Source organism: Phaenicophaeus curvirostris, chromosome 20 (assembly GCF_032191515.1).
Source record: "Phaenicophaeus curvirostris isolate KB17595 chromosome 20, BPBGC_Pcur_1.0, whole genome shotgun sequence".
Taxonomy (NCBI): domain Eukaryota; kingdom Metazoa; phylum Chordata; class Aves; order Cuculiformes; family Cuculidae; genus Phaenicophaeus; species Phaenicophaeus curvirostris.
Window position 1 is genome coordinate 3,811,208 of NC_091411.1, and position 25,074 is coordinate 3,836,281.

General features: G+C 48.4%; 1 protein-coding gene and 1 long non-coding RNA gene across 7 annotated transcripts; one reads left to right on the forward strand and one right to left on the reverse strand.

The window, feature by feature from the left end:
• The first annotated feature begins 2,162 nt into the window (after nucleotides 1–2,162).
• On the forward strand, nucleotides 2,163–15,725 carry TMEM268 (transmembrane protein 268). Of its 6 annotated transcripts, XM_069873128.1 has the most exons (11): nucleotides 2,163–3,058; nucleotides 3,404–3,596; nucleotides 5,245–5,408; nucleotides 5,894–6,226; nucleotides 8,064–8,173; nucleotides 8,689–8,796; nucleotides 10,031–10,180; nucleotides 11,461–11,571; nucleotides 13,179–13,259; nucleotides 14,143–14,322; nucleotides 15,173–15,725. In XM_069873128.1, exons 4-11 carry the CDS (start codon nucleotides 6,121–6,123, stop codon nucleotides 15,350–15,352), a joined length of 1,026 nt encoding a protein of 341 aa, XP_069729229.1. In that variant the 5' UTR covers nucleotides 2,163–3,058; nucleotides 3,404–3,596; nucleotides 5,245–5,408; nucleotides 5,894–6,120; the 3' UTR covers nucleotides 15,353–15,725. The 6 variants fall into 6 exon arrangements, with proteins under 6 accessions (XP_069729229.1, XP_069729226.1, XP_069729227.1 ...); XM_069873125.1 differs by having other exon boundaries at nucleotides 2,163–3,596; XM_069873129.1 differs by having other exon boundaries at nucleotides 2,164–3,596; nucleotides 5,894–6,834.
• Nucleotides 15,726–16,954: 1,229 nt separating this feature from the next.
• Nucleotides 16,955–20,591, reverse strand: LOC138729159 (uncharacterized). Its single transcript, XR_011338836.1, has 3 exons — nucleotides 20,453–20,591; nucleotides 19,940–20,041; nucleotides 16,955–17,828 (listed from the first exon to the last, which is right to left on the reverse strand). It is a non-coding gene; the product is annotated as an uncharacterized lncRNA (long non-coding RNA).
• Nucleotides 20,592–25,074: the final 4,483 nt, after the last annotated feature.

The window sequence follows — 25,074 nt, forward strand, 5'->3', positions numbered from 1 at the left end:
CCTCAAGACTCAGCAAATGGTTTGGTTTTGAAATGAAGTTGCCACTGTACAGCAGATTGATACACGGGACCTGTGGAAGCTGGAGGTGAGAGAGAGAGAGTTGTTGTGTTTGTGGATGTGGGGAGGTCTCTGTGTCCTGTCCAGATGTTGAGCTTTGAAAGAGGTGAAAGCAAATCACTCTGTGAATGGAGCATTGAGGGGCATGGGGCGGTCTGGCAGATCCAGCAGAGTGGTGATGATGGCGAGGTACGGGGTTATTTAGTCTGCGGTCTCTGTCACAGACTGGAGAGGTCTTGAAATAAAATAGAGGTTGTTTGAAAGAGGAGAGACGTTTAATTTTTCACCAGATTCACTGAGGCTGGAAGAAGTGATCAGCTTAATTTGAAATGAGAAAGATTCAGTTTTTATTTGCTCTTTACCAGGAAGGCTGAGGGGCTGTGGAGGCTCCAGCATAGCCACTGCTGAAGTCCTGCTGTCCCCGTGTCCTGGGGCTGTGTGGTTGGATTTTGGCCCCTAACTGTTGGCTCTAGAAGCTGGTTTCATCATGTTGGAAGGATGAGGTCTCCTTTGGCAGTGGGGTGAGAGCGTCCCTTCATGAGAAGGCTGCAATGGGAGCTCATCAGTTAAATATCATAGAGCTAAGGTTGAAAAAGACCTCTAAGATCATCAAATCTAGCCATCAGAGAGTTAACAGTGGGAAGCAGAAAACAGACAAAGCACAAGTGAAGAAAGACAGGGAGACTTTACAAATAGCTTTGCCATGGTTTATGTTAAGTCAGAACTTACTTCTGCATAGAAACTAGTGAACGAAACTCAAGAGAATCCTCAAGCTGCCTTAACTCCAATTTGCATACAACAAATCCCCTGCTGGCACAAGCTGAATGTACAGTGAACACAACACTTCCCAGAGCGGAGAGGTCTGCATTTGCATTCACTTATACTTCATTCATTCTCATTTCAGTTTTTAGAAGAGCTTCCTTTTTAAATAGGGCTGGATTGAGAGCATGTCAGCTGGGTTCCGCAAACAGAAGCACCTTCAGTCTGTGTTGGGATCCTGCCAGTGTCCTCTTTACGTTTTACAGTCAAATAGTTCCCTATTACTTGTAAGCCTTTGCCTCTCTCAAATTTATTTCTGCTTTACTAGATTGGCTTTGTATTCGCTGTTAATTACTGTTCTCTGTGCTGGTTTTAAGGAGGTTAAATTTCTAATCATAGAATCATAGAATGGTTTGGGTTGGAAGAAACCTCAAAGCCCATCCAGTTCCAACCCCCCAGGGATGGTCAGGGACACATCCCACTAGTTCAGGTTGCTCCAAGCCCCGTCAAACCTGTCCTTGAACAGCTCCAGGGATGGCACAGCCACAACTTCCCAGGGCAACCTGGGCCAGGGCCTCACCAGTCTCATAGTGAAGAAACTCCTCCTCATGTCCAATCTCAATCTGCCCCTCTCCAGTTTATACCCATTGCCCCCTAGTCCTATCACTCCAAGTCTTTGTAAACAGTCCCTCCTCAGCTTTCTTGTAACCCCTTCAGGTACTGGAAGGTTGCTCTGAGGTCTCCTCTGAGCCTTCTCTTCTCCAGGTTGAGCAACCCCAACTCTCTCAGCCTGTCCTGATATGGGAGCAGCTTCAGCCCTCGGATCATCCTTGTAGCCTCCTCTGGGCCCATTCCAACAGGTTTAAGGCTCAGGTTTTGGTAGGTGGGATAGGAATGTTGCAGACACATCGTAGCATCTCCGGAGCACAGATATAAAGGCATGTGTGCAAACACAATTGTCCAGCAACTTATTGTCCAGCTAGAATCTAAAATGTGATGTTTATTGGAATATATTAATCACTGAATATTTTATAGACTGTTCTGTAGGAGCTGTGGCTACAGGATACCTGCTTGGATTGCAAGATACCTGGCAGGATCTTGCCTGCCTGACAAAAATACTGAAACTATGGACCCAATAAGCTGATCAGAAAACAAAGACCTGCCAAAGGTTTCTGAGCATGTGGCTTGAGGACTGAAGTCAGGAAGAGTCAGGCTAGGAGACCTTGACTCCACACAGCCTGACCTGCACGTCCATTGTCTCTTTTGGGCCAGGTCTGCAAGTTCAGGCTGGGTGGAAAATGATCTCAGAAAAATAACTGGAAAACTTTGCATTCCTTTAGGTTGGTTTTAGCTGCCATGGAGATTCCTCCTCAGTTCTTTAGACACACATGAAGCAGATGCTTTGAAAACTTTCAGAGGGAAAGGCTGTCAGTCTAAAAGTTTCTAAAAATGTAATAGCATGTGGCCTTTTTTCTGCTTCAGAGCAGGAAAACTGGGATTGCTTTAAACCTGGAATTGTATTTTTTTGATTTTGCCCCAACACCCCTCCTGGATGAACAGGATTTTTCTGCTTGTGCTGATGGGGCGAGGTGTTGATGCCAAGATCAGCCCACCCTCCCACATCTTGCTAAACAAGAGACGTATGGTGTATGCGCTGCAGGTATTTCTGAGTGGTGCTTTCAAGTTTATTGCCCCCACAGAGTTTTACCGCAGGCATTTTCATGCAGTGAGCCGACAGTGCTTTTTCCAAGCACTTTGCTTATCATATTCTCTCCCTGTCAGGATCCTTGCATGGGCAAGAAGGGGTGGAAATGAAGCCAAAACTTTTGATGAGGAGCATTTGCAAAAGAACCTAAAGGTTTGCATGGTCCTGGTTTGGGTGGGGATTTGAGCTGGGGCTTGAGCTAGTGACAACAGCAAGAAGGTTTATCTGGTTTCTCAACACCTGGACGAAGTTAGTGTGTGAGTTGCCAGTTTCCAGTGTAACAAGATCCCATGTGGGTAAGCGGTTTTGAAGTCAGCCCAGTTCCCTGTGCAGCCACGTGATGTACTGAACACATTGCTCAGCAATGTCTGGAGCAAGCAGGGTTGCATAAATCCATGCCTCCAAGAGAGGAACGGCATTTCCTTCAGGAAATGGACACAAGCACTGCAATGAAGCTGCCTTTTTTTAACTGTTTGCTAAGACTAACTCAGTGAGATACTTGGTTCACTCTGCTCCCGGAGTCCGTGGATTTTTTTGGTGAGCTGTGAAGCCACAATTCCCAGGCTTACGAGTCTCCTGTCTATGGTATCTCTCAGCATTAGCTCTTTGCATGAAAGTAAATCACTTCTCTAGCATGTGAAGCTGCTCTGGGGATCCGTCTGGCTCTGTGTCTGAGCCTGCTGCTTTGCTTCTGAGTCCAGCAGCTGGAGAGGAAGCTTGTACCCACCCTCTGTATCAGCGCAGACTCCTGTTTTGAGGAGAGCTCCAATCTCCACCCTGTGTGTTGTCCCTATGTTTCCGTCCTTTAACACGACCTTTTGCTGAATACACAGTGAGTATCTCAGCCTTGAGATCTTCATTCACCTCTTCTGATTTCTCCAGGCTCTGTCATTGGTGTTTGGCTTTGACTAATATTCGCAGCAGCTAATCTGATGCAACTTTGGGACTCCTGCTGTGTGAGTCCTACCCGGCTGATCCGGGAAAAGGAGGAGGGCAGCCGCTTGCTTGTGCCACTCTTCAGATCTTCACGACCTTTAGGGTCCAGCTCGAGCTCTGGACTCCCACCCTGCAAAAGGTAGGCCAAGCTCCTGTGGTGGGATCTTCTACCAAGGCTGCACCTTCAGTAGGAAACACTTTAGAGGAACTCTAGAGGGTTAAAACCACAGTTCTGAAACCAGCCTAGGGAAAAGTCACATGCACAAGGGAGATTTTGCAAGTTGGTGCTTGCGGCTCTGGGTAACGAGAGGGAGTGCAGGGGAGCAGGCTTCTTGCCTTGGGTGAGCTGTGCCTGGTTAGCCCGTGGTCCCTGGGAGACGCAGGGAAGAGAACGACCTTCCCCAGCACATGCTGTGCTGTGGGACCAGAGACTTCCCTGCTTGGTGGTGGGACAGCGTGGGGCCTGGGCAGTGTGGAGAGGGAGGGTGGCAGATAAAGGACAGTGAGGATGAGAAGAGATTTGAGCCGGCTCTCCAGGACCAGGAGGTGAGCTGGACCAGGTAAGCCTCTGCTATGGAAATGAAGCAGAAGGACTTGCTGAGCATTTCTCTGCTGTCTAGCAAGGGCTTGGAGGTGTCCTAAAATGAAGGTCCATAGCCTGAAGGAGAAAATCATCAAAGAGATGTTGGTATTGCATCAAGAATAAAAAGAGATGTAGAGAGACTCAGAGCCTGGGGAATGCAGGAGATGAGAGGATGCCACTCGTGTTGGCACAGAAGGAGGTGGAGGAAGATCTGTCCTAAACCAGACACTTGTTCTGCAGTAAAAATCAACAGAGCCAAACGAGGCTGTACTGCATAAAGAGGTGAAATCAAAGCTGCTTTTTCCCATGAGCTTATCCTGTTTGGGGAAGGCTGTTTCCCTCCTGCAGCCCTTGGATGGGCTGAGGAAAGCTGAGCTGCCCTGACCCTTCTGCACCATTTGGCATCTTCTCCTGGGTACTGTCCTCCAGGGACACAGAATGCTTGACATGTAAGCCAGAGGGCCTTGATTCATCTCTAACATAATGCAAGAGAGTAGTATGTTTTAATTAGTTTTTTCTTTTGTTTCCTCTGATTTTTTCATTCTCTGCTTTGCTGCTGGTTTTTGTGGGCTTTTCTGTCTTGTTTTTCACTTTCACTTCAGCTTGGTGCGAACCTGAAGGGATTGAAGGCAAAAAGGGAAAGGAGGGAGAAAATTCACTGTTTGAATCCACCTTGCAGTGCTGGGAGACGTGCTCTGTAACACATGCTCTGCAAGGACATGGCACTGGGGAGCCCCACTCAATGTACAGCAGAACCTCTCCTCACCTATGCTGGTGAAGAGCGGCTGCTGTGCCCATGCTGTGTACACACACACACTGCACACCTCTTGTTCAACCTGTACCATGGCCAGTGTGAGTTTCCAGCTCTCCGCGGGTTTTTTCTTGCAGTCAGAAAAACCTTTTATGTGTGTCTTTTGTCTCAATTTCCTTTCTGGGGCTTTGTGGAGGGGGGTAATTGCAGCAACAACCATCAGTCAAACATAAAGCAATCCACTTTGGGAGGACAGAAGATGATGTCTGCAAGGGACCCTTGCACCAAGAGGCAGCAACAGGTCTGTGGTGCAAAAGTAAGATACACCAGAGGTTAAAAGCAAATGGTAGTTCTAGAGAGCCAGCACAGATGCAGCTGAACCATGTGAGTGGAAGGTAATTGAAAACTAAACTTCAGAGTCTTCTGAGCACTTGCTTTAATAACCACCCACAGGTCCTGGCAGTAGGTTAGGGACCTACGTCAGCAGCCTTTGTCTGGAAAACCCATGGGCGCGCTGCCTGCTGCTGGGACGAGCCCCATCGGCTTCTGGCACCGCCTGGGCAAGAGAGGAGTGGGGAAAGAAGACCAGAGACCCTCCAAGGCTTTGCTGCTGCTGGGTGAGAGCTGTGCTTGCCTCTGCCTTTCGTGAATGCATTTTTTTTTTCCTTTTCTGCACTCTTTCCTTCCTATGGTGGGGAAATATCCACTGCGTTAGCGGGTGGGGTGCATCGCTTCCAGGGAAGGGCATTTACTGTCTTCTGAAAGTGCCTGCTGGAAGTAATAGCAAGAAGCCTGTTGGCTTTGCAAGGAGAAAGCCCTGTGTATTCTTTGACTAATTGTTTACAAAATATGAATATTTAAGGATGTCAGGATAATCTAAAGAATATTTAGGGATAATTATTCAACCTATTATTATAAAGTAATTGCAGCAATAGGTGAGCTGGTGAGTACCGTGCTCACGGCTGGTGAACACCTCCCTGGCAATAAGATCTACAGGGAGCAGGGTTCAAAGAGCAGAGTACGGCCAAGTGGTCTCGGCTCTTGGTCTCTATTTGCTGTCTCTGCAAGATGTGGGATTTTCTTTTCCTCTTTCTTTTTTCAGGGCTTGAAAATGCCTCCTTGCTCATGGAAAGTGAGATCACAGGGAAGTCATCAGTGGGAGTGTGAATGAAGATTTCACAATCTGGTCCCACACAAGGAGAGCAAACCGGCTGCTTGCTGCCCTGGGGCTGAATCGGCGTATCTGAGCAGGGAGAGATAAGGCAGTTCTAGAAGTGCTGAATTTCTGATTATACAACACGGAGTCTCTCCAGGAGAGGCACCTTCAGCATGGCCCATGAAAGCCAAGCTGGTAGGACTGAGAAAAATGGGTCATTTTCCTCCATCCTTTATTGTAAGAGTGATTTAAAGGAAGGCTCCCTGCAGTGGGCAAAAGGTAAGTGAGCAACTTGGTCATAAGGAGAAAGGCAGCACTAAGTACAGAGCCCTTAAAATAACCGGAGACAGATTTTTCAAAGATGCTCGTTAACAGCCTCTTTTGCAAAAGCAACTAAACATTAGACATGTTTCAATATTTCAGGGAGGGGATGGGCACAATTTGACTTTTCTGGAGAGCCTGATATACAGGGGTGAATGGGCATCAACCTATTGAAAATCAAGACCCTGGAAGTCTTCTCTCAGCCTTCAAAAGAGATGCAACATTTGGGAACCTTGAGCTGTGCTTTCCACGTGACCTCTTTTCCCAGTAACAATTTGTTCCATCTCTGCAGCGCTGCCTGAGGTGCTGTGCAGAGACCAAAAGCAGCGCTATGGATGTCTCTTCACCAAGACCACCATGCATCCTTCAGCAGGTCACCCTTTTTGCTTGCTCAGTTCGTGGCACCTCCTTAGCACTCAGTTTCTGAGGGGGCAAAGCAGCTCTTGTCATTCCAGCAGAGCTCAAGGAGCTGAGCCCCTCTGTACACATCAGTTGGCTGAGCTTGGTGCCCAACTTGCTAAACTTTTTGCCAAGCAACTTGGCCAAAGCCATGGAGAACAGGACAGGTGAGCGCTAGGCTGAGGCCATTTGTTTTTATTCTCATGTTATGCTCCCTCCCTCCACTGCTCTGTGTCAGGAGAAGATAAACCTCAGCAAACAAACAGGATCTCGATATCCTGGAGATTTCAAATCCTCCTACTCCTTCCTTTTTGAGTCAATGCAGCCATGCCCTATTGTAATACAATTGCCTTCTTTCGTGTGGCATCTCCTGTTCCTGAGCAGTGAAGAGATGATGAGGAGGACATAGGTGGGAGAGCAGCGAAAGGTGAGTGCAGGCTGTATTTCAGGCAGCACAGCACTCTGGGAGAGAACTGAGCAGGCAGTGTCAGCAGGAGCAGCCCCTAAATCTGCAAAGGGGAAAGCCAGCTTGGTGAAACTTCTCAGTGAAACGGGATCTCATCTGAGCTCACCAGTTCCTTAGACCTGAGCTCTTCCTCTTGATGTAGCACAGCTTGTGTAAACTCTAGAGGAATGCCAGATGGGATCACAGCTCTCCTGTACCACACGGAGGCTGCTCTGCCTCAGCTCTGAGCAGCAGGCTCCTCAAATCTAGGGCAGGTTGTCCTCACACTTTTTGGACTCCTGACTGCAACTGGGGTTTCTAGATTACATCTCTGATCCTAGCCCTAGCTGAAACTGGGAAGCTTGAGAACCTTGAGTAGTACTTGAGAACCTTGAGTACTGCCCAGGAGCACTGGGAGTGTGAAGCCCGAGATGCTGGAGGACCTATGGAGCTCATGCTCCAGGGCAGCCCTGCCACATCCCAGACAACACGATTATTGGAAAGCACCTTGATTTGACTGCTCAAGGTTTTTCTTGTAGTGGGTGGGGTGATTAGGTGATAGGTGATTAGGTGATCCCTCCAACAGGCAGATAGCCTTAGGAACACTGAGTAGATTGAGCCCATTGTCCTTTCAGTTAGGGATCAGTGAGGCAAGACATTATCTTGCCGAAGATCAGGGCATGATGTTATTTCTGGCTGCTCCCTCCTGGAATGTGATTGGGTTCTTCTCCCTTTTTGTAGGTGGTTTCCTTTCAGGGAACATCAGGCTTCTGTGCTGCTTCCAAAGCTCTTTCTCATGTTCTTAGGAATGTCCAAGGGAGGATTCTGTGTCCATTAGAACACATCAGAGTGGTCTGTGTTCCTCAGCTTTCCCTTTCCCACATCCTCTTTAGCTGCTGGGAGAAAAACTCATGCCTGGGCAGTGCTCATAACTCCTTTGGGCTCTTGCAGAACCCGTCAATGGCCAGGTGCTCATGGTCCTCAGCATGGACAACAACTGCTCGGCAACCTCCTTTGACATGGAGCTTTGCGCAGAGAAACTGAAGTCCTTTGGGGTTCAGGTAAGCTCTCCATGCATAATCTCCACTGGGAACCCTGTAGGAGTGAATGCAAACTGGGTTAGCATGATTTGCATTCACATGTGGCTTGTTTCAGTTCAACTTCAGCCTGTTTCCCATGGACTGCAAGTCACCAGTAATGATCTTGGCTTAAACCTCCACGAAGAAACCCATCCAACAGAAGTTCGAGTGAACTGCTTGAAAGTCACTGTGATGGCACGGAGTGTCGCTGGGACAATCTGCCTCATCTTGACCTTTGTCATAAAAAGGCGATTTTTTCTCTCTCCCTGCACTTTCCAGGGAGATGTTCCTCACAGTAAATGAGGCAAGCACACAAGTTTTTGGTCGGTGACATCTGTATGGATGAGATTGGAGGTGCACTCTGTGTGAGGGTGCTCTGGGACACAGCTTTCAATTGCAGTGCCAGCGTGACCCCGCAACTGCCCAAACTGGTTCTGATGGAGCCAGGAGCCTGAAACTGGAGATTGGCTTCAGTCTGGTGTTTTCTCCCTGAGCAGGTGGCAGCTGATCAGTGGATAAGGTTAATCCAGGATGCTGTCCTGAAGCCTGAAGTGAGGCAGTACATGTTCTACAACTCCAGAGTGTTCCAGATAGTCATCGCTGTGGTAAGGATGGTGGGGTTATCTTGCATGCTTGCCATAGACATGCGCTTGCTGAGATGCATCAAGATCTACACCTGAGGTTCCTGTGCTGAGGGAGGGAAAAGTGGGCTATGAGATACTGGTGGAGAAGAAGATACTAGTTTTCACACATCCTAGTGAACTCTCTTGGAAATGCCAGTTCATGGAATTTCTGTAGATGAGAGGGCAAGACATCTTCTCCAACTCCTTGCTGGAAGTCTCATCAAAGTGGACTGTCTATGGCTGAATCATCAGCATATGCTGAGGCAGAGGTACATACAACAGACTTTTTAAAAGTTGATTTAAAGTGTTTGTACATATTCTGGTCCTGATGCTAATTTAGACCAATGGAGCAATCAACTTTGGTCACTGAGGTGATTGTCTAGTCTTGTTTGTCATCATCTGGTGAGAGGAGATCCTCCAGAGACCCCAACCACTAGCATCTTCTGATACTTTACAGTGTGCTGAGGGTGGGATAAAAATGGACTCCTTCATTTTAGTTGCATTTATTTCTTTGGATAGCCATTATGCATATCTTCTCCTCCTTTCACTGGTAGGAATTGGTGTTCAGTGTTTTGAGGATTTTGGTGCTTCTCTGGAGTAAATGTGTTATATTATTGCAAGTTGATGCTGTGACATGCTGAGATGTACCTGCCATACTTATTTGTAGGCAATCTCCTGCCCACATGCATGCTGCGTGAAATAAAGGGCAAATGACTTCAGTTTTTTCTGGTTTTATGCAGAGGCAAATTTTGTCAGTCCTTAACACAGTCCTTGAGCCCAGTGTCATTGTCCATTTCAATGTTCCTGTAACTGAATAGTCTCTGCACCACCTTGAGTGCTTTGACATAGGAGCTTTCTAAATACAGGCACTATTAGAATTATTCTCAATATGCCTCAGTGAGTGCATTTCTTATCTAAATGGAAGAACTGGTTGAAATCTTTCTAGGTATGAATCATCATTAATAATTCACTCTCTATCTTTGATGACCAGTAATTTTTTATAATAAACTATGGCTCACTCAGTCCTTCTAGTCCTTTCTTTCCCCTGTTTATTATTGGAAAGAAATTCTGTCCTTCCTCACCCTCTGAAAATCTCATGTAACTTCATCTACAGTAAGATATTACCCTAGAAGAAGGGACTGAGAGTTTTCTTCTTCCTGGCTTTTCTCACTTTCATGGGTTTGTGAGCATCATCAGCCTCTCCATGTTTTTATAGGTGTTCTACCTGTCTCTCTGGACAAACATTTACTCCACAGTCCAGCTGTGGTCCTTTGGGCGCTACTGGGAGGTCAGCGTGCTGGTGACCCTGGTGGCTGTGGCAGTCACTGTAATTGTGATACTGGTTATCGACCGTCACCAGAGGAAGGTAAGAGGAGGACTCCCTCCCACCGAAGTGCCAGGACGCAGGTCGTCTCCCAGATGGAGAACATAATTATCTGGGAAGGAAGTGACAGGGGACAGGACAAGAGGGAATGGCCTCAAGCTCTGCCAGGGGAGGTTCAGGCTGGACGTTAGGAAAAATTTTTCATGGAAAGGGTCATTGGGCACTGGAACAGGCTGCCCAGGGAGGTAGTTGAGTCACCTTCCCTGGAGGGGTTTAAGGGACGGGTGGACGAGGTGCTGAGGGACATGGTTTAGTGTTTGATAGGAATGGTTGGACTCGATGATCCGGTGGGTCTCTTCCAACCTGGTTATTCTATGATTCTATGATTCTATGAAGGAATATTCTATAGCAGGCTCGGGGATCAGGTTCAGGCAAGGGATGTTTTGCAGCCAACTTAGATGTCGTCATGCCTAAAAAGTAGGTGCTGGAGCCCAGCAGGCTGCTCAAAGTGCCTGCTGTCACTGAAGCACAGTTTGCACTCCCACGGCTGGTAGGAAGCCACAGGGGCTTGTCAGCAGGGCCAGCTCCTGGCCTGCTTCTGACAACGGTCCTTGCAGTCTCAGCAGCCTATTGTCATTGACAGAATCATTTACTTGTGTCACTGCAGTGCTCTGGCGTCACGGTCCTGGCCCCAACGCACCTGCCTGGTACCAGCTCGAGAACAAAAAGGCAGCTCCTAACCCATAGAAGTTGCGATAAAATTATAAAACCAGGGTAATCTGGGCAGTAAAAGGAAGCAGGGAGATGATTTTTGCGTGAGAGGCAACCAGCCTGCAACAACCTGCCTGCTTGCCTGTTGTCAACTTTGTAGGAATCACAGGAGTATGGGGATTTCTATGGGGTGATCTGCAGGGTAATATTGGAAAGGCTTGATGCAAACTCCAGAGGGGTCTCTGCACTGATTTCTGGAGCAAGCCTCTAATGACAACCAAGCAATGCTTCTTCCAGGGTGCACAGAGTTTCAGGAAATGAGTCCTTTGCTTGGGGACAGCTGGGGACTGGACAATACCAGCAGTCAATTCCACTACAGACATCTTGTCTGTAAGAAAAATAATCCCTAGCGATAATTCTGTCTGCACAGAGATCTGCTAGGGGTGGCTAGGCCAGTTGATGACTGGTGACAATCCTGCTCTGACTGCAGACTGCTCTTGTCACTGCTTTCCTTTCAGAGACGCAGTATTTGGGGTCACCCAGCTGCAGTTTGTAGCCGTAGGCTGGCTCAACTTTTGCAGTAGCTTAATTTTTCCTGCATTCCTTAACAGATAAATATGAATACAGATGTGAGACTGGCGGCTGTCAATGAAATCTTCATCAAACACAGTTTAATTCTGGGGATTACATATGTCCTGGATGGGCCACACAACATACCACAAGTATCCTTTCTGTAGGGATCCATTTGTACCCCTCCTGTGCAGATATTTATTGATGTCATGATCCATGTGGATTTCCAGAGGTTGGAGCTTCTGGGATTCTTTTTTTCATTCCTATTTGATGGCATGGGGGATTGGATATTTTTCCTTCTATGAGTGGGGACTGAGATGCACCCAAAGGCAATTGGAAATAATGAGTCTAAAAGATTGAAGTGGGATTAGTTCTTGGGGCAGGCAATTATTCCTGAAAGTGTATTATATTCACATGACAGTGATGATTCTTATTACAAGCAGAGTGGCAGCAATGTGCCTATGGCAAAAAAAGCCCCTAACACTGAGAAAATCAGTCCCTGTTCCCTGGAGCTCACGTTCTGCCTTGCAGAAACGAACTAAGCTAACGACATCTGAGGACCTCTGCTCTCTGGATGATTGTAGCCCTGGGATCCCTCCTTCAGGTACATTAGAGAACTTGATTTCATGGGGTTTGTGGCTCATAGCCAAGCTTATAGCTTCATGGCCTTTGGAAAATGTGGGCTGAAGAAATCACATAGTGGGAAAGTCTCACTTTCTGCTTTTTAGAGATACCTTTTCTGGACTAGGCAAAGATTTAGGGGAAAGATGAGAGTTTTAAAACAGCATGAAAGTGTTAAAAAATGAGAGTGAAGGTCTCACAGATTTGCTGGTGGACCTTCCCCCTATAGATAAAGAGACGTGTGAAATGGAACCAAGGCTGAAACGCAAGGGCAGAGAAGGAGACAGGGAATACCACAGAAGGGCTGGCAGGGGTGCAGTCACGAAGAATGAGGAGGAAACACTTAGGAACTGGAATTACACATTTTGTCAGACTAGCACAGTTTTATACCTCAGTAAGTTGAGGACTAATGCAAGGAGCCTTCACCTCTACTTCTGTGTCCCCAAACCACCTGAGAAACGACTCAAGGATTAATGATTTCTCAGTGTGCTTTAACATCAGATCCATTTTAACTGTCTCTATTTTACACTGTTTCTGAATCCCCTTGATGATGGCAGCTTGAGGTGATATACAAGGGCAGACCTCTGGCTGCCTGCTGGATCTGCTGCTCCCAAAGCTGGCAGGACTCACATCCCCAACACGTTGCTCTTGGTAGAATCTTTGCAAGCCTCTGTCCTGAAGACAGGCACCAAGTACGGTAAATTTTATAAATCATTAATGGAAAATCTCCAGAAACAAAGGCAAGAAAGCAGGGAGGAGTTTAGGGGAGCTGAGTCAAGCTGCCACACCAGTTTATTTTAGATATAAGACCACTGAGATAAGTGATGGGCAATGACCCTGGGTTATCCCAGTTTCTAGTCCTTGTTGCTGCAGAAGGTGTGTGAGGAGGACTGGCTGCCCTCTGGGGCAATGTTCCCCTTCGCTGCCACCCATCTTTACCTTGAGGTTTTGCCTTAGCCCAGCCTCTTTTGGCTTAAAATTAGCCCTGTGATGTGTTATTTGGTTCCTGTGTCCTGAGCATCCTTTGTGCACCACCTGCCTTTGTTCTGCTTCCTGTGAGATCCATTCCACCATCTACACCGGGGACTGAGGAGGGGGAGGTGTAGAAAGACCCCTTCCTTAACCCTGCCCATCCCAGCTGTGGTTTGTGCTCTTCAAACCAGAGCGCTGCCTCCAGTCCTTGTCAGCCCGCATCACGGACCTGCAGAGGACACAAAAGGTAAGTGGAGGCTGATGCAGCCCCAGCTCCTGTGGTGACATGTGCAGGTCTGCTCTTACGCTCCGGCTTTGCTGGGATGGAGGTGGGCAAGGAGAACGGAGTGTTTGAGTGTCCTCCTGGGCATCCTCTGCTGTGAACTGGGAGCTGGACAGACTGGGAGGTGGATAAGGTGCATCTGTCAGTGCCCAGTTCAGCCAGAATTTGTTTAGGCCCTGTGGTAGGTGTGATAATTAACCATAGAACTTTAATAAAGGAAAGTCATCAAGAATCAAGGGCAAGTTTTGAAAGCATGTGTCGCAACTTGAAATAGTTGACACCTTGAGCTGTCCTCCTGAAATAAATGGAGGAATAAGTAAACACTGTTCTGGGTTAACTGTATAAAAACGTTGTCCTCTTGTCCTTCAGAAAATGTTTTCCTCTGTGTGGGTGTATTAATATACAAACACCACGCTCTCCTGCACTAAATTGTCCTTGCTGACCACAGTTGTGGGATGAGAGGTGAGGGGGCACAGGACAGGACTAATGGTTTTTAACTCAGGGAGGAGAGATTTAGACTGGAAAAAAGGAAGAAATTTTTTACAATGAGGGTGGTGAGGCACTGGCCCAGGTTGCCCAAGTAAGGTGGTGGATGTCCCATCCCTGGAAACTTTCAAGGTCAGGTTGGATGGAGCTCTGAGCAACCTGACCTTGAAGATGACCCTAGTCCTGCAGGGGGGTTGGACTGGGTGATCTGTAAAGGCGCTTCCAACCCAAAGCATTCTATGGTTCTATAACTCCCAGGAGTAAAAAAAAGTGCAGGGAGAAATGCTGCTCTTTAAGGGCTGTCCTCAGGATAGCAGTCCTGCTTGCCTTTGGAGAATGCAAGAATCTCTTCCTCTTCCAGTCAGGCTTGCGGCACAGCCTGGACCAGATCTGTGTGGTTATGGAGGAGGCAGTTCAGTCCCACCCAGGGACGGAGGAGGATGAGGCTTCACATGAAGAGTCCCCTCTTTTATCAAACTCAAAGAAAGAGCCTGTGACGTGCAACAAGCTACTCCACCTCGTTCCTGAGGGCCCACCAGAGGTAATGAGAAATATCCCTCCCCCATGGACAGAGGTGTCGAATCGCCTCCCCAGACACCTCAGCTCCAAAACTCATCCCAGCAGCCATCAGCTATGCGGTCTCCTCCTTTTTTACCAGTAGGACCACCTGGAAGCCTGAAGGTCCACACACACCATCTCCAGCCCTGACAATGCTGAATATTTAGTGCTTACTGAGCAGCTAGTGCTTAATCGTTGAGGAATTAATGGATTAGTCTTTTATTTGCTGGTGGCCCCGGGTCCCTGTTTGAAGCCAGCCTCTCCCTAGAGCCTGTGCGGGGACCTGGTGCCTGTATCTGTGCTGGAGATGAGGCATGGCCACGCTCCGCCTTTGTCTCCTTCGTGCAGTGTGTCTTCAAAGACTTGTGTCATGCTGAGCAACAAATGTGTCCTCATTGCTGCTCAGCAAGAAGCTTCAAAAGGGATGATTTTGATTTATTTTACTGTTTTCTGCTTGCTGTTACTGAGCAGATTTGATGCAGGTGACATCCCTGCAAGATTGAAGCTCTCTGGCCATCTACAGGCAAAAAACGCACCAGGAGGCAGTGACACAGAGCAGGCAGGTCTTGGAGCAGCCTGGCTGGTCACCAAGCAGCCTGGCTCTCCAGCCACCAACTGATAAGTGGTCAATTTGTGTCACTCCCCTGTGGGGACATTGTGCCAGCAGTGCTGACCAGAAGGGGATGTGGGACAGTTACATATGTCACTGGCTCCTGTCCTCTTTCTTTCAGATGAGGACAGTCCTTGAATGAGGCTATAAATGATATTTTGTGCATCATCCACCCCTCCCGCAGGTAAATGCTCTGCTCTGACACCTCTCATGTTCATTCCAGGTGATGGCCCAGCAGCTCCTGGTGATCTTCAGCGGATGCTATGTCCGGCTCCTGGTCACTGGCTGCCTCCCTCGAGCTGTGCCAGGGGGACACCTGGAGCACAGCAGCGTGCCCTGTCTATGCCAGTTCATCAAGACCACCCTGCTCAACACACACCAGAGCTGGTTCATGGGCAGGTGACCAGAGTGGGATGGAAAACACTGAAATAAAAGCTTTCTATAGACAACGGTGTGAAGAAGACGTGGGACAGACGAGAGGGCTGTAGTCACTTATCCTGGGCAAGTGGAAATATGACTCTAATAAAACATGCAAGACACTCAGAAGAAAGCTGCTTATATTTGAGACCTTCTACCTCCTCACTGGCTTGGTGTGAAGGAGCTGCTCTGGGGGCAGAATCAATCCAGTAACAGCCTGGAGCTCCCTTGGGAAATTTCCCACTGCTCTTACCTGGGGGCCTTGGAAAGCTGAGGGGAATACCTGAAAGTACCAGATCCATGCCTTCAAAATGAACAATGTGGTTTTTGGGGTTTTTTAATACAAGGAAGAGAAGGAATATTTGTGTGTAGCAGTTTGCTAAATGTGATGTTTGCTCTGGATTATGTTTGTGTCACGTAGCTGTCAGTGGCAGTGAGCTTTGTCCTGTGACTGACATAGACAACATCTCAGCTGACGACTTGGCAAATTTTCTGTTTAAGAAACAGCTCAGGAAGGCACTCAGTATCTGCTGCTTCTGCCCTCTCCCCTGGAAGGGGAATGATGGACATCTTGATGATCCATGGGAGAAGGCCTTAAAGAAGGCACTGTGTACTGTGCACACGTATACACTGCTCTTTGGACTCCCCTTTCTGATCCATTTTGGGACAGGCCAATTCCCTTTAGTCTTCCTTTCCTCCTTTTCCCCTGTTGCGTTTGAACATACCGTGAAAGAGAAGCCAGTGGTGAGCAGGAGACCACCACATTTGCTTGGAGTCCATAAGGGAATGGGAAATGAAGTGCTATAAGCCTGTAAGAGGTTGGTGCTCAGGCAGTGTCCATGGATGGAGAACTGCCCCATGGTCCAGGTACTGCTGGTGTCCTCCCCTGTCCCCAGAGCCAGGCACTTCCATTACATTCAGGTGATTGTATGCATTGATGCTTACCTGACCACCCAACCACTTGGTTTAATGGTGATAGCTGTCCTAGGAAGGGGCAATGGTCAGAATAAAGAGTACTAGGGCCTGTGTTTTCCAACCTTGCTGTGGCTGAGGGTGCAAGGAAGATTCAGGTCTGTTCTGCACCTTCCAGCCTGCCCATCTGTCCTCTCAGCTCCTTTCCCACAGAGCCCCGCATCCTCACAGGCAGGATTTGCATCTCTCCCACCCGAACAAAGCTCTACACAATGACACCTGCCCTGCACAAAGCCAGGACGCTTTTAAAACCAAGGTCCTTGGCTTGTGTACATCCCTCAATAGTGTTATATCTCACACTGCCACCAAGCATCTCCCCCTCATGTGATATTGTACTAGAAAAATCTACGTCACTGAAAGCCAAACCATCAGCAAAGAAGCTGAGCTTAGTGCCAGCTCTGCCCAGGGGTGTGGGATGACTCTACTCCGTCCCCTGTTGTTTCTCTTGCAAGCGAGGGTGAGACAAGATCCACCTCTTCCTACGCAGGCAGCAAGGAACAAGCCTCGCAGAGAGCCCTGGTGCTGCCAACATACAATCCCAAGCGTCATTCTGTTCAAACACCGTAATAACAGCAGAGTCCTTCAAGGAGAAAAAACACCAAGCTCCCAACCAGCCTCTTCTCATCCATCTTTATTTCTGGTTCAGCTTGGGCTGTCACAGGAAGGGGTCGGGCAGATTCTTCCCCGCGTGTGTGGAGTTTGTGATTCTGCTGTCATTGCTCTCTGTGACGGTGAGGGGTTTGCTGGAGGAGGGATCTGATGCTGGTCCCTGCAGCCCCTCCGCTCTGTGGGTGCTGTGCATCAAACCAAGGTGCTGGCTGCCCAGTAAGGACAACTTCACCACTTTACTGGGGCTGGGGAAGGGGATGGTACAAAACATCATGGGATATCCTCAGAACTAATCTCTAAGACTCCTTACTGCAGCTCATGAGCTGATTTTGCCTTCATGGAAATACTCTTAATGTATACCTTTATTATTAGGAGCACAATTTGGTTTCATGTTATAAAAATCCAATTTGCTGCTAGGATACAATGGCTCTTCTGCTGGTGCTCCGTGGCCCAAAGATGCCAGGAGCATCTGACACACACTGGCAACCTTTTTTCATCTTCCACCTAGAAAATTCTGGTAACGAGAGACTGATCAAGACAGTTTCTATCTATGTTGAGAGCAGAAGAAGGAGAGATTTGCTGATATTTTTGATTATATTTATTTGCTGATATGGGAACGGTTGGACTCGATGATCCGGTGGGTCTCTTCCAACCTGGTTATTCTGTGATTCTGTGATTCTGTGATTTTCTAGTTCTGGGCTAAAGGATTCCCAGAAAATTGATTCCCTGGGGAAACTGGTGGGAAGCAAGCTCGTGGCCTTCAAGGGAAGACCATGAGTGCTTTTACCCTCAGGACCTACAGGGCTGGTTTTGGATGGGGTCACTGTTCCTGGGAAGTGAGGCTCTTGCTTGGGGAGGTGCTGATCCCTCTGCCTTTACATCTGCAAATCAAGAGAAGAGAGGGATTCAGGATTAGCCCAGGGGAAAGCCGAGGAGGGGCTCTTGATCAGGGAGTGCAGGGACAGGCCTAGGGAAAATGGTTCTAAGCTGAGAGAGGGGAAATTGAGATGAGATCTCAGGGAGAAATGTTTTGCTGTGAGGGTAGGGAGGCCCTGGCCCAGGTTGCCCAGAGGAGCTGTGGCTGCCCCATCCCTGGAGGGGTTCCAGGCCAGGTTGGATGGGGCTTGGAGCCCCTGATCCAGTGGGAGGTGACCCTGCCTGTGGTGGGGCAGTGGAACTGGATGGGCTTTAAGGTCCTTTCCAACCTGAACCATTCTGTGATTCTATGACTATTGTTGAAGGGCAAGGCTAGGGTGTGAACTGGCAAGGTGCTTGGAAATCCAAGCAACATCAGGTAAATGCAAGGGATTAAGGTCAGGTTTATGATACAGAATGCTCCCCAGCAGAGCCCAGCTTGCTGCAAGGATGGGATAACGCCCTGCAGTTTCCAATTTGTGACCTGGCCACCACTGGTGGTTCCAGTTCATCTTTATTTCTAAGTTGGATCTGTGCTCTGCTGAGTTGCGTACTCCTTGCACCCTGTCCTGGGCCAACTTTGCTGGGTTACTGCAGAGCTGGTGACTGTGGCCTGCTCTGTGCAAGAGAGAGGCACAGAGCACCACATCCACATAAGCCAGAGAGGCATGGGACTAGACCTGCCCATGCCAGTCACAGCTCCCCCAATCACCTTTAACACCCAGCAATCAGCTGCAGAGAAGGAGCTTAACTTCTTTGCTCAACATTTGATTCCTTTCCCTAATGCGCCCAAGTGTCTGCCCTGCTCTTCCCATCCGGGACCTCTGCGAAGTTCTGGCTTCCACTGTGGACCAGATGATTAAGGCTCTGTTTTTCCTCCATATGCACTTAATTAAGGCATTATTGAAGGCAGGCGTCTTCTTACCCCACCTCCTCCCCCCATTAAGGGCCCAGCTATTTCTTTTTAAGCTGATATTCTAGAGATTTTATAGGACCTTTTTGCACACAGTATGGGGGAAACAGTAGAAGGAGAGCGGTTCAGTTCTGTATCTTCCCTGTAAGCCTCCTGAAACAACCCTAAGCTCCTGGCAAGAGGTAGGACACCATGGGGCATGACCTGACCACTGTGGCAGCTGCCTGGGCATGTGCTGGTGCTGGGGTGCAGCTCTGGGCTTGCTTGCACACAAGCAACCAGGACTGACTCGGATGAACCAGTGAAACTGGTATTGGTGGGGCAGATCTTTCCCATACTGAGATTCTTCTGTCTGCTGTTCAAACGTGATTTCAAGAGCGAGCTTTAATGCTGGGTGATGCAGGAGGTCTCTGGTAAGCCCTCTTTGCTGGGAGCAGCCCCTGTGGCTGGGGAAGGGGCAAGGAGCCAGGCAGGTCCTTGCCGTACCCACTGTGTTGAGTTGGGGGCAGCCAGGAGGAGCATCTGCTATTGGGGACATTGCATGAGTGATCTGCAAAGTCATAGTAACTTAGGTGTTTTAAATGGGCCACGAAAGGGCTGGAAAAGCTTGGCAGCAAGGACAGAAATCTCTCACTGCCGGCTGGAGTGTGTGGTGATGCATTTTTGTATTTAGCAGGGTGCCTGAAATAACAAAGATTGCTCCAGGGATATGTAGCTCTGGGGAAGCAGGGTTTCAGCAGGTTACATGCACTCACCCCTCTGATTACTCCCTGGGTCAGTCTGTCCTCCCTGCCAAAGGCTGCTATTTACTCATCCTCTCTGTCAGGGGTTGGGATGCAGCCATGACATTTAAAGGCAAAACCCAGCAAGGGAAGAGAAAGCAGGAAAGAACAGAAACTTTTGCAGTTTCTTCCTGTTGAGCTTCTTCCTCAGACAAAGCACACAGCTCTGAGGAGGACTATGGTTGCTGGATCACAGGCAGGGTGGGATGGGGACCCAGTGACTCTCTCTTGTGGGCATGGCAGCAACTTGTTCGAGACAGGGGACAGCAACAGGAGGTGCCCCCAGCCTGTGAGCCCAGGCAAATACTGGCCCCTCCATCCCCAGTGTTGTTGGGGCTGAGGTGTGGGGATGTCCCCATCCCCAGTGAGCTGCAGGACTTACTTTGGTGGTGGCTGTGTGGGGTTGCTTGTGCTGGGCAGGGCGGTGGCTCCTGGTGCTCCGGGTTGCACAGGGACCTCATTTTCCTGGCCACATAGCGGCAGGCTGTTGAGAAAAGGGAGAACCATGCAGTAATGCAAGATGCCGGCTGCCCTGAAAAACCCTCCCCAGAGAACCCAGAGCTGGATTTGAACTGGGGATCCTGGCAAGAGAGGATCTGCCAGGGGTTGCGCTTGACCCCTGGCCATAACTGTGGTAGGTTGTTGGACTCGATGATCCCGTGGGTCTCTTCCAACCTGGTGATTCTAGGTTATGGCCAAAAGCAACAGGGAAAATAGAGGGAACTAGACTGAACACGATAGGAGGGAGTTACTCTGTCTGCCATCCTGGCTGTGTTTCAAACTGCTCCAGCACAAGCCCTTCTCCCCCCACAGGCCGAGGCCATAAAATATGCAGAATATTTACCATGCAGAAATACCTCTAAGCTCTCTCGCCTCAAATGCGAGGTTTCCTTACCGTTGACAATTACTCAAACCATTTTCTCCCGGGCTCAGCAGAGCTGTCCTTTCCAGCCAGCCTGTCTCTTCCTCTCTCTCCTTTCGCTTTTATTTCTTTACAGCCTAGCTTCTTCCTTCCTTTCCTCCTGTGGGGATGTCGCTCCAGTAACACGTGGTGACGCGCAGGGAGGCAGGCTCAGCCCAGCACTGACTCCAGAGGTTGTGTCATGCGGGGTGTGGGATTTCTGCACCTCCCAGAAAGGAGAAAGCACTTGGGGCATTGGCTGCAGGCAGCGGCACCGAGGTTAGAGCCAACCATGCCCGAAGAGTGGCTTGGCCTTTGCTGAAGGAGCTGTGTTTGGAAAACCTGCCTGTGAGATGTAAGGAGGTAAACCTTGCGCTGCCATCTCTAAGCTGAGCTGAAGAGCATTGCTGCAGCGTGCTCGTTCTTTGTATGGAGCAGGGGTGAAGAAAGAGATGTTTCCTCTCCTTTCTGCACATTGCAGGGGGGAGAAGGCCTTCCCTACCCCAACCAGACCTTTAAACCCTCTTACACCACATCCTGTTGTAGGCAGGGGAAGGTAAGGGTGACACCCCTAGCAGACAAGGTGCAGGCAGTAGCACCGGATTTATAGAATCATAGAATCACCAGGTTGGAAGAGACCCACTGGATCATCGAGTCCAGCCATTCCTATCAAACACTAAACCATGCCCCTTAGCACCTCGTCCACCCGTGCCTTAAACCCCTCCAGGGAAGGTGACTCAACCACCTCCCTGGGCAGCCTCTGCCAGTGCCCAATGACCCTTTCTGTGAAGAATTTTTTCCTAATGTCCAGCCTGAACCTCCCCGGCAGAGCTTGAGGCCATTCCCTCTTGTCTCGTCTCCAGGTTCTTCCCCCATACCATCTCCAGATGACTGCTTGGTTTCTCTCCTCACTACAGCCAGTTGCTAAGGAAATGCAACTCTTATGTATCCTTTGCAAACCTTGCTGTTGTTTATGTTTCGATTACTCCTTAATCTCCAAGTCAGGTGAATTCTGGAAGCTTCTGCTTTGCCCTTTGACCAGGGCAATGTGCTACCTATCTCCAAACCAAGCACTTGCTGGTTCAGGCAGGTTGAACTTTGGTTTCAATGGCTTTCCCTTGGGATTCTGTCAAATTGGCCAGAGACGTAGCTGATGGAGTACCGGTATTGCACCTCACAGCACTGCAAGTCAGCAGCCTGGGCTGCTGCAGAAGAAAGTGCAAGATCAGTGTGTGAGATAGGAGCTAATGTCATTCCACCCCACCCTTGGTTTTGTTCTGGTGTTTTGTGCCAGGAGGTTTGAGTTAGCTCTGATGCACTGAGCTGAAAACTGCAGCACAGAAACCTTTAGTTCAGCTGCTGATCTGATCCGCTGCTGTGTGGTGTTAATGAAAGGCTTCCATGGACATGAAGAATGACTTCTGCACTAACTCGTAGAGGACTTCCCATCGCATCATCAGATGTTGTTGGAGCCTGCAGGAGCATGTGATGCAAGAGATGCAGGTGTTTCAAAAAAAGTGGATTCAAGAAAAAAGCATGAATTCTGAATATTCCCTTGCAGACCTTCCCTCTCTATCTCCAACCCCCCCCCCCAACCTCTGACCCTTTCTGGAGGACACACTTTTCCATTTCACAGAAAAGCCCATCAGGACAAGAAGTAGCAAAGGTGGTTGGAGGAGCAAACTGCTCTTTTGAGGTTTTGCTTTCAATTGTTTGGTTTCCCCAACTCCACAGCTGAGAGTTATCCTGTGCCAAATATGCACTACAGAGCAGATGCCTCGGGTTTGCAGATCCATCCCTCTAGATGGTGCTAAGCTAAAGAGAAAAGGCAGGTGGTGAGAGGCCTGGGAGAGAAGAGGTTGTCCTGTTGTCATTGCTCATCTGGCACTGCCTGGGATCTCCTGGGCTAGGAGAACATCTCTGCTCTCTGCTTGCTTCCTGCGAGGTGCCCATGTGTCTGTACAAGTGTTCTCCTACGGCACTCATCGTGTCCATTAGCAGCCAATACTTCTCAGACCCTTCTTCCACTTTGTATTTCCCTTGCTGATGTGTGAGATTCCACAAACACGTGATGATTTTAATTAGTGCATCTGCTCCTATCCATGCCCTAAATCAAAGTTTATTTTTAGTGGCAAACATTCATCTTAGCTATGTTTTCCACTTCAACCAGTTCTACTGAGCAGCACAACTAAGACCCCATCAGCTAAGTCCTTTTATACCTCATGCATCATTAACCAGGATCTTAAACCAAATTCAAGCACAGACGATGTATGATTTATTGATGTGGGCAACCAAGAGAGAATTTGGCCTGGCTGCCAGAGAACAGCAAGGATCATTGAGAATTGCCTGTAAAGGGGAAGTATTTTAGCTCAACAGCTGAACAGGTTTTACTCTGGAGTCACAGATGGGCGGTAAATAAGATATTGAAAGAGCACTATTGTTATAAGAGACTTTTTAAAAAGAATAGCCACACTCGGGTCTCTTTTTCTTTCCACTAAGTAGGAATAGGGAGAGAACAACTCTATTAACCTCAATAGCACTGTAGGGATGTAGTGCTGCTGGGGGAGAATTGAGCTCTTCTCTCTGTGCCTTGTTCTGCAGAGAGAAAAGGTGTTTGTAAGCACTGATGGTATCAAGGCATGACCTGCTGGTTCCCACAGGGTGTGGAAGGAGGCTCTTTGGCACAAACAGGCTTAGCTCAACTGGAGTTGAGGAGCATTCAGCTCCTATCCAGGTGTGTGAGCTAGGCAGCAACCTGAGAAGTGAGTTTTGCTGTTGGTCCCAGCCCTGTGCAATTAGCTCTGGCTGCTGCCCTGATATCAGTGCTTCCCTCCATCAAGGAGAGAGGCTAGTACAGGCTTTAATTACTCCCCAAACATGATTTGTTGGCCTGAGCTTTGAATGTGGTTTCTACTGAAACAGTGAAGAAAGACTGATTTTGCCAAGTTTTCCTTCCAGGAATGGCTCAGCTCCATTCGTGATGAGCCCATAAACTGGATTAAGAGCTCAGGGACAGATTTTCTAGTATTTGAAACCCATAATCTGGGTTAGGCTTTCATAACAGCTAAGTTCCCTTGTAAGCAGTGAATTATGGCCACAAGTGCTCAACACTTTGTGATTTATGTCGGGCTACTTGAGGTCATGTTCACTGTAAAGCACAACATGCAGTGCTCCAGGATATTGGGAAAAGCAGAGCGGTTGTTCAATTGCGGATGTGAGACCTGAGTTTTCCTGATCATAAGACTCCTCAGCCTCTTGATTCTCCTGCTCAAGAAGTGCAAGCACTTCTAAAAAGTTAGTCATCAAATTCATTTATGGGCTGCAGGCAACCTGTCATCCATTACAGGCTCTGATGTTGCCTGTGACCACATTAGCATGTGACGTTAATGAGTAACCTCATCTCCAGCCATCAGTCTGACTCAGGTTCAGAGCTTCTCCACTGTAGCCACCTCCATGATCTGTGGGTCCTGCAAATAGGAGATCAATGTTATTGCAGCCTTCCAGTACTTAAAGGGGGCTTATAGAAGAGAGAAAACTTTTTAGTGGGGCCTGTAGCAATAGGACAAGAGGTAATATTTTCATACTAAAAAATTTTTTATTCTGAGAGTGGTGAAACACTGGCCCAGGTTTCCCAAAGAGGTGATAGGTGCTCCATCCCTGGACGCATTCAAGGACAGGTTGGAGATGGGGCACCGAGCAACCTGATTGAGTTAAAGATGTCCCTGCTCACTGAAGAGCGATTGGACTGGATGATCTTCATGATCCCTTCCAACCCATCCCATTCTATGATTCTGCGACTCCAAGATACCTTTAACATGAATGATGCTAGAGATGTTACAAGGAATGAGGTGGCCACAGCTAAATGCCTGCTGTTTTCTCAAGTTTCTTAGTTGGTTTTACCCTCAGCATTACTACCCCTACTCTTCTCCCCGTACTTCAGCGTAGCTCCATATTTACAGCTTTCTTTGAATGCCTTCTTGCTTAGAAGGAAAGCTGGATGAGATGGCTTTAGCAGTCTAGCCCAGTTCAGAAGAAAGACAGGGTGACATTTAGCATCCTAGGGGCTGGATGGCTGCAAACTGGTTGAAAGTTGCAGCTGTTGCTCTGGGCAGCAAGAAGGCAAAATACGCATCTGTAAATAGGATGCTGCTGCTGTTTACTTAAATGCTGAAAAACAACTACAGGCAGACTGAGGTGCTGTGCTGGTGAGCCTCATTGGTGTCAAGAGGAGTCAAGGCGTAAGCAAAATGTCACCAAGTCTCAACAAGGCTTTTCTCCAGAGATCCAGCATGCAGGGATGGAGGGGTCTTGGTGTGCAGTGCTGATGAGACTCTTGTGATGGTAATTATTTGTGATTATGGATAGCAGGACAGGAGAAGCTTTTTTTTGAGCCAAAATTAGCATTGTATTTTTCCAAATGCTTTGTTCTTGGCTTCGATGGTGGGGAATTCCTGTTGAATCAAGCATTCCTCAGGTGGGATTGGTCCTTGTCACCTTGGTGACCTCTTTGCTGTGGCATGATGCTTGCTTCTGCTGGTGGGCTCATGCCACTGGCCCAGCCCAGCTTTTGCTGCCCAGCTTGGATGCCGTCATTGCAAAAAGCATATTTCTGAACA